Raw genomic sequence first — 8399 nt, forward strand, 5'->3', positions numbered from 1 at the left:
CTGAGGCTAGACCAGTTCATCCTCTGCTGTATATTTGTCAGGGGCCTCGTACCACTAGTGTATGCTGCTTGGTTGGTGGCACAGTGTCTGAGAGATCTCAGGGGTCCAGGTTAGTTTAGACTACTGGTTTTCCTATAGAGTCACACTTCACCTCAAATTCTTCCAGTCTTTCCCTCATTCAACTACAGAGTTCCACAACTTCAGTACATTGGTTGGGTGCAAGTATCTGTGTCTGTCTCAGTAAGCTGCTTGTTGGGGCTATAGGAGAGCAGCCATGCTAGGCTCCTATCTGTAAGCACCCACAGCATCAGTAATAGTGTCAGTCTTTGGAGCCTGCCTTTGACCTGGATCCAATTTGGGTCAGACACTCAACCTCCTTTGCTCAATCCCTTTTCCACTTTTTGTCCTTGTAGTTCTTCTAGAAAGGAGGAATTCTGCGTCAGAGTTTTTGATTGTGGGATGGCAACTCCATCCCTCCACATGATGCTCTTTCTACTGTAGGTGGATTCTATAAATTCTCTATCCTCACTGATGGGTATTTCATCTAAGGTCCCTCCCTCTGAGCCCTGAGAATCTCTCACTTCCCAGGTCTCTGGAGCAAGTTCCCCATCTCCTTCCTCCAGAGGTTGCATATTTCCATTCATTCTGCTGGCCATTGTTCTTAACAATTGTTAAGAATTGTTTTCACTATCGTAGGTTTTTCATTTTCCATATGTAATTGAGAATTGCTCTTTCCATGTCTTTGACAGATTGTATTGGAATTTTGATCGGGATAGCATTGAATCTGTAGATAGCTTTTGGTAGGATGGCGTTTTTTACTATGTTAATCCTACATGAACATGGGCGATCTCTCCATGTTCTGAGGTCTTCTTCAATTTCTTTCTTGAGAGACCTGAAGTTCTTGTCATACAGATTTTTGACATGTTTGGTTAGAGTTACTCCAATATTTTATTTATTTATCTATTTACTTACTTATTTATTTATTTTAAACACCAGATTTTATTCCCCTCCTGGTCAAACCTCTGACTGTTCTACATCCCATATTTCCTTCCTGCACCCTTTCTCTACAAGAATATCCTTACCACCAACCCTAAGCCCACCAGACATCTAAACTCCCTGGGGCCTCTAGTTTCTTGAGGGTTAGGTGCAATTTCTATATTGGGTTCTACAGTGGACACATTAATTTTCACTGTCATGAGCAATGTGTAAGTATTCTTATTTTCAAATTGATTTTTTTCTGAAATCAGCAACATATATTTAAAATAAGTCATAAAAAGAAAATATATTGAACTGAATTAAAACTAAATCATTGTGCATGGCTTGTTCTAGAGAGACATGAATTAATAGCTTTTCACCCAAGACAGAGCACCAGAAACAGACCAAAAACTGATTCCAACAGACTTTATCCTGGTGAAGAAGTGAGTACATTGCAGGCTCTAACAGGATGATAGGTTGCTTACAGCACAAATCATGAGAGACTCAAAGGCAACTTGCGTGACTGAAATTCTACCCTAGATTGATGAAAACACAAAATCTGAGTACAATTTGCATACTGCCACAAATCTCTCTTCTGCTTATCACTAGATATTTATAAAATGTATGGTTAAGGACTCATGAATTTTGTAATTTTCTAAGCTTTATGACTTCTAAACTCTCATACAATTGTAAGTTTTGTTAGTTTCCCAAATCTTATGAACTTTTCTCCTCTCTCTAAAGGGGAAATATTTTATTTGTAGGGCATAGTTACCCAATAAAACACAGACACAAACATATACAGAGACACGGATTGATACAGACAGACAGATGGGCAGATGAACACACACACACACACACACACACACACACACACACACACACACAAACACACGCTCATGACTGTTACTCCTTAATAAGCTGATGTGGGTAAGTCTCTATAGACAATGTAGTTACTACTTCTTTAGGTGAATAGTGTGGATGTCCTTTTTGGGCACCTATTTCTCTGAAGATTTTATGCATATAAGATAGGTGTCTGGAATCTGACATGAATATGTATGATATAATTTTAGAAGGAACAACCTGTGCTCCAGGGGCCTTTTGGTGTTCATTTCTTAAAATACAAGTTGCTATTTTATACACTTTTATTTCACACTTGCATATTAATGACTACGAAGCAACATTTAGCTCAAACAAATACCCAGTTAAAATTGGTATTCAAGTTCACAATGGTGAGCTCCTTCCTACTGGAGGTGCTGGCCACTTTATAGGGTGCAGTTAGTTTTCTGTCTCTGTTTTCTCACAGCAACTCCGTGTCACAGGTTAGAGACTATTCTATAACCACCACATAATAATCACCTTTTCCTTGTATCTGTCTCTGGAGAATTTTGTTCAACTAGTCATTAAAACATAACTTCTTCAAATGGATCTTTCCTTCTTTGAGAGAGATTTCCAATTGGATCCCAAGTGACACAGTGCCACCTTCCTTAAAAAACAAGGTAAGTTTCTAGATTTTGGTTTTGTTTTGTTCAGACTGCAGAAACAGAAAAGAACTTTTGTGTAAAGTTACAATAGTAACTATTTTCTTATGGAATGATCAGAGTTTAACCTTCTGGTATCTAATATCCTTCTGAGTTAATACTTTTTTTATAAGGAGCCAAAGATCACAACTATTTCCTCTACTCCCAAATAGATGATGACATTCTCACTCTTTCAAATCTGTTTTGAAGAGAATGTTGAGAAGATAGAGCATGCTCAGTAAGTGAATTTTGACTTGATGAATACATAAATGAAGGATTGAATGAAATTTATCTATAACCAAATACTTAACTGTTTGTCAAGCTATTTAGCATGAATTTCTAAAGCAACATTCTTGCATAGCTTTACATGACCTTTTGTAGCCTCATGATCAAGTGTTCTGTGAATATGGAATTTATAGCTAGAAGTACAATTTATATTGTGACACACAAAACACACATTCATCATTTATCTATCTATCTATCTATCTATCTATCTATCTATCTATCTATCTATCTGTCTATCTATCATCTAATCTAAATCTACACACACACACACACACACACACACACACACCATCATAGATATATTCATAGAATAAATGAAACTACCATATATTCCTGCTTGTTTTTTTAAATTTGAGATTCATCTTTATATTCCCTTTGTCTTAAGTAAGGTAGTATTTGCAAACTTTAAGCAGAACAGTATAATATAATGCCAGTTATCTGTGTTAGAAATCATTATTAATAATACCAGTGCCATTTAACATAATTTTTAAAAATTGCTGGTTTAATCCATTATTTAACTTCAACATCCACTACTGGATTATGTCTTTTGATTTCTAAAATACTATGTTTGAACAACCAGTCTTTATTCTCAAAGATTCATGAAAGAGAAATTCATGGAGAGTACAGTGCATATTAATAATATAAATATAACAATATATTTCAATTATGTTTAAATGCCATTATGTTGGTTATTATTATTGGTTATGTTTCAAAAAGAATGAGCATAGTATAATTAAAAAATGTTTTTAGAGTCTATTTCAAGACAATTGTTAAAGAAAGCTACTCACATTACCTGCATTAAACTTAATGTAAACTATAAATTATAAGAATATATTCTTATGAAAACATCATCAAAAAAGTATGAGAAGTCTTTTCTGTCTGGATTTTTTATGTGAAGTCTCAGATTAGGCATCATTAGAGATGTTTTAATTCTTAGTGGAAGTGCTCTCCAAATAGCCGTTTTGGAGAATTACAAACATTTCTTCAGTAGTTTCGTCATATAAATAATGGGCTGCCTGTGTGCTGCATGATAGGTACAATAACAGGAAGAAAAATCAACCAATACTTCTCTGCGTTTTGAATGCATATATTACAGATACTCAAGCATATGGGCATATATTTCTCCAATAACTATGCAGCATCTCACATCTTCATGTTTTTCAGAGGAAAATTATTTGGAGAATTTAGAAGCTATTAAGTAAAAACATAATTAAGTAAGGTTATTAAGTAAAAAACTAAATTCCAAGATGCGGTTTATAACCTGATGCTCAGCACATTTTGCAGCCTTGGATTAGTTTCCATGCATAAAGTTCTTGGATCATATATCTTCATTTATTTCTCTCTCTTCTTTTCATCTTTATCTCCTCAAGCCTCTATTGATTGTTTTTCTGATGTTGGGCAATGAACCTAGAGTGTTGGTCATGGTAGAGAAATTTCTTACTACTCTAGGCTGCTCCCATCCAGAGTTTTCATTAATTTTATTTTAGACAGCATCTTGCTGAGTTACTCAAGCTAGACTTGATCTCACTCTGCACCAAGGTAGGAGTGACCTCATAATATTCCCATTTTTACTTCCTAGATAGAATGACACACTCTTTTATGTTTAGCTTTATTCGAAGTATAACAAGGCACAGAGAAATAACAGTATAATACCAAAATACATTGTTTAAGTTCTCATATTCAAATTTAGATATTTTGGAGCATGAATCTATAAAACTTAGGACAACAGTGTCTGGCACAAAGAAGACTGGTGCCAGTGTTATCCTTAGAGTTAAAAACAGACACTTTGATAACCAGCTATGGATGGAAGAAGGTTATATGGGGTCTTACCCCTCAGTGTTTAACTATTGCTGATAGATTCAAGAAAAGGGACAGTCATTGTCTTCAGTTTTGTAGCCCTGGTAAATGCACTATGATGAAATGCATAGCTCTAATCCAATGGTCACTCAGATGGCCCTGGATAAACTGGGTGTGTCACAAACAAAAATAAGTCATGAATCTGGGAAAGGAACAAATAGAGAGGAGGAACAGTTGGTCACTGTCAAAAGAAGATAAGAAATGGCAATAGGAGAGAATAACAGGAATGACTTACAAACACATGTGAAATTGTCAGAGAAATAATGAATCACTGAAAAAGATGCAGTCTCTGCGTGAATTTTCTCTGTATTTAAAAAGACAAAACTTTACTATTTACTCTTCATCCCCAGTACCTTTAAGCTCCCATATTTGCATATCATACAAGATTTCTTTTTTCCCAAATTTCCCAGAGACTAATATGAAGTCTCAGTTCTTTTCAGCTATGACCCAAATGATAGTAGCTCTCCTGGAGCTAGTGACTGAAAATGCTTTGAGGGTACATGTTGAAGAGAACCCTAACTGTGTATGCTTATGGATTTTATGTGGAATGAGAGAGTAAGAGACCAAAAACTGAATTATGCTGGTATTAAATTTTGTTTACTGAGCCTTTATCATATTTTCAACAGATATTTTCCTTGGGTTTTTTACACTAAGGAGACTATTTTATAATCAGATTATGTAGCCAAGTAAGGTAAGTGGTCAAACCTGAACTTCAACAGGTTATTGTAGCACAAGATGGCATTTCAAAATTTCTGCTTCTTATTCCTTCTGAAATAAAATTCTCTAGTTAGTATTCAGTATTTGTGAAAGTTTTATTTTGCTTAATAGATTTGAATTATAGTTAGAAGAATTCCAACATAAACTGCTTGAGTTATATGATTCAAATAGTTTTTATTTTCTCTTTTACAATAACATATACATTATTTCTGTAATTAAAAACATCATATGTATTTAGTATGTTAGTATTGTTGTTCATTGTTAACTATACATTAAGAAGTATTCTGAGCCAGGCAGTGGTGGTGCACGCCTTTAATCCCAGCACTTGGGAGGCAGAGGCAGGTGGATTTCTGAGTTCGAGGCCAGCCTGGTCTACAGAGTGAGTTCCAGGACAGCCAAGGCTACACAGAGAAACCTGTCTCAAAATCAAACAAACAAACAAACAAACAAACAAACAAAAGAAGTATTCTGAGCAATTTAAATCTCAAACTCCTTACGTTGTTTCTTCCCTGTTTTATCATGTGTTTACTTGTGGGGGTTACTGAGGATTGAACCCAAGGCCTCATGCACTCTGAGAAAGACATACTTCAGCAAGTTGTTCATTTCCTTTCTTGATTTTGACAGGTAAAATACAATTCTAAAATGTATGTGGCAAACAACAGTAGAACAACAACAGTATTCATACTCTTGGGACTAACTGACAACCCAGAGCTGGAAGCCCCCCTGTTTATCACATTTAGTCTCATCTATCTCATCACGTTGATTGGGAACCTGGGCATGATTCTATTAATCTGGCTGGACTCCCGCCTCCACATCCCCATGTATATTTTCCTCAGTCACCTCTCTCTGGCAGACTGTGTTTACTCCTCCGCTGTGACTCCAAAAGTGATGGATGGGCTTCTCACAGGGGATAAAGTTATCTCCTATGGAGGATGTGTTGCTCAAATGTTCTTCTTTGTGACCTTTGCCAGTGTTGACTGTTTCCTCCTTGCTGTCATGGCTTTTGACAGGCATGCTGCAGTGTGCAAGCCCTTACATTATACCACAACTATGACTGCTAGTGTGTGTGCTCGTATGGTGATTGGCTGTTATGTGTTCAGTTTAGCTGAATCTTCTATTTATATTGGGTTTATCTTTGATCTCTCCTTCTGCCATTCTAATGTGATTCATCACTTTTTTTGTGATATACCTCCAATCCTAAATCTTTCCTGCTCTGATATATATACAAATGAGATTGTCCTTTTCATCATAACATCCTTCAATGTCTTCTTTTCTCTGATAATTATCTTGACCTCTTATGCATTCATATTTATTGCTATTCTGAGAATGCGTTCAGCAGAAGGACGGAAGAAGGCCTTCTCTACTTGTGCATCCCACCTCACTGCTGTCACCATATTCTATGGAACTATAATCTTCATGTACCTACAGCCCAGTTCTAGTCATTCCATGGACAATGACCAAATGGCATCTGTTTTCTATACCATAGTAATTCCCATGTTGAACCCGGTTGTTTATAGCTTAAGGAATAAAGAGGTTCATAACGCCTTCAAGAAAGCCACTGAGAAGTTGAAATCTGCTCAACACGAAGTTCTAATTAGAGATTTATACAGTTTATGTAATTAATCATTTATCTATTGTGTAGCACAAATTTCTCACATTTCGTGACTCTAGGCAATGGTTTACTTGTCTAGTCAGGGAAGTTCCTTTGTGTTTGCATCAGGACTCACTCATGGTGTTTTATAACTTACATGACTCCTTATTAGCTCTGAATGCTACAAGACAGTCTCATTTTCTTTTTGTCAATGATACTGGTTGTTTTCTAGGTACTCTTTGTTCATATACTCATGGTCTCTTATAGTTTAGAGCATGATCCACCTGACTCACTTGAAATTTTCAGGCAGTATTCTCACTGAACATTATGTAACTTATATAGGCTCCTTCAAATTTTAACTAAAAATGTACTCATTTCCTCAACCACTCTACACCAGAAGATGGCAGTTAAACCTTACCAACATTTAAATATGAAGGAGAGACTAACTTTTGAAAAAGAGGGTGAGAATGAATTTGTCATTTTGTTGACTAGTGCTTCCCTATATCAGAGATAATGTGGAACAATAATGATAGTTTGCTAAAGAATACAAAATACGCTCAACATGTAGAGGACCAGGGGCTTGCAGAGTTCTCAGCCTCAATTGGGATATACATATTAGACTCCTCTTCCCAGAGCTCAAGGATCTTTGTGGAGAGGATGGATGGGAGATTATAAGAGACCTAGGTGTATGTGAAATCAAGGAAAGAGCATTTTCTGGACACAGAATGGCCCTTACACATATGTACATATTCTCGGTGATTGTGACAGCATGCAAAAGATCTGCGCGATCTTAAGCCAGAAAAAATTCAAGCACAGATGGAGGAGCAGGAGGAGGAAAAACTTCTGGGAGAAGGAAAGTCATTTTTCTTTAATGATGTGACCCTGGGTAGTTAAACTACACAACAGCACAGAGTCTACTTGCAGGACTATCTGGATAGGGGCACACAGTGGACCATATGTGATAGGAGGAAGAAAAAGTAAAATCCAAAGTTTGGTGGGGAAGTATGGGTTGGTGGTTATGAGTGGAGTTGGGGAAGGCGTTGGTTTTATTCAAACATATGAAAACTAAAAAAAAAAAAAAAAGAAATATTATCTAAAAGGAAACAAGTTATGACATAAATATTTCTCAAATAGTAGTAGCTCATGTGGAAGTGTAAAGATGTACTGTCTAGACTACTGTGATTATAGATGCTATGCTAGGGTACATGTGTATTTCAACTGTTTGTTTCTGTCATTTCTTGATATGTTGAAAGCATCTCTTCTTTATTTCTATATTTTTATTTGGAAAGAAAATAAAAAAGAGATAGACCTTACCTTCTTTAGAAATTTAAGTACTGGCTATGTATAATACTATTGAGCAAAACCTGTCAAGGATTTAGTCTTATAGCCATGACTAGATGCAAAGTTGCCATTGGTATTGATTGAATGTCTTTTTTTTTTTTTTTTTTTTTTTTTTT

General features: G+C 36.0%; 1 protein-coding gene across 1 annotated transcript; it reads left to right on the forward strand.

Moving 5' to 3' along the window:
• Positions 1-5993: 5993 nt before the first annotated feature.
• Positions 5994-6974, forward strand: LOC116101073 (olfactory receptor 5B2-like). Its single transcript, XM_031384765.1, has one exon. The coding sequence runs from the start codon at positions 5994-5996 to the stop codon at positions 6972-6974; it is 981 nt and encodes a 326-aa protein (XP_031240625.1).
• The last annotated feature ends 1425 nt before the right edge of the window (positions 6975-8399 follow it).

The sequence above is a fragment of the Mastomys coucha genome, unplaced genomic scaffold, assembly GCF_008632895.1.
Source record: "Mastomys coucha isolate ucsf_1 unplaced genomic scaffold, UCSF_Mcou_1 pScaffold21, whole genome shotgun sequence".
Classification (NCBI taxonomy): Eukaryota; Metazoa; Chordata; class Mammalia; order Rodentia; family Muridae; genus Mastomys; species Mastomys coucha.

Coding starts and splice junctions, on each gene's coding strand:
- LOC116101073 (XM_031384765.1), top strand. CDS start 5,994: ATGTATGTGGCAAACAACAGTAGAACAACAACAGTATTCATACTCTTG.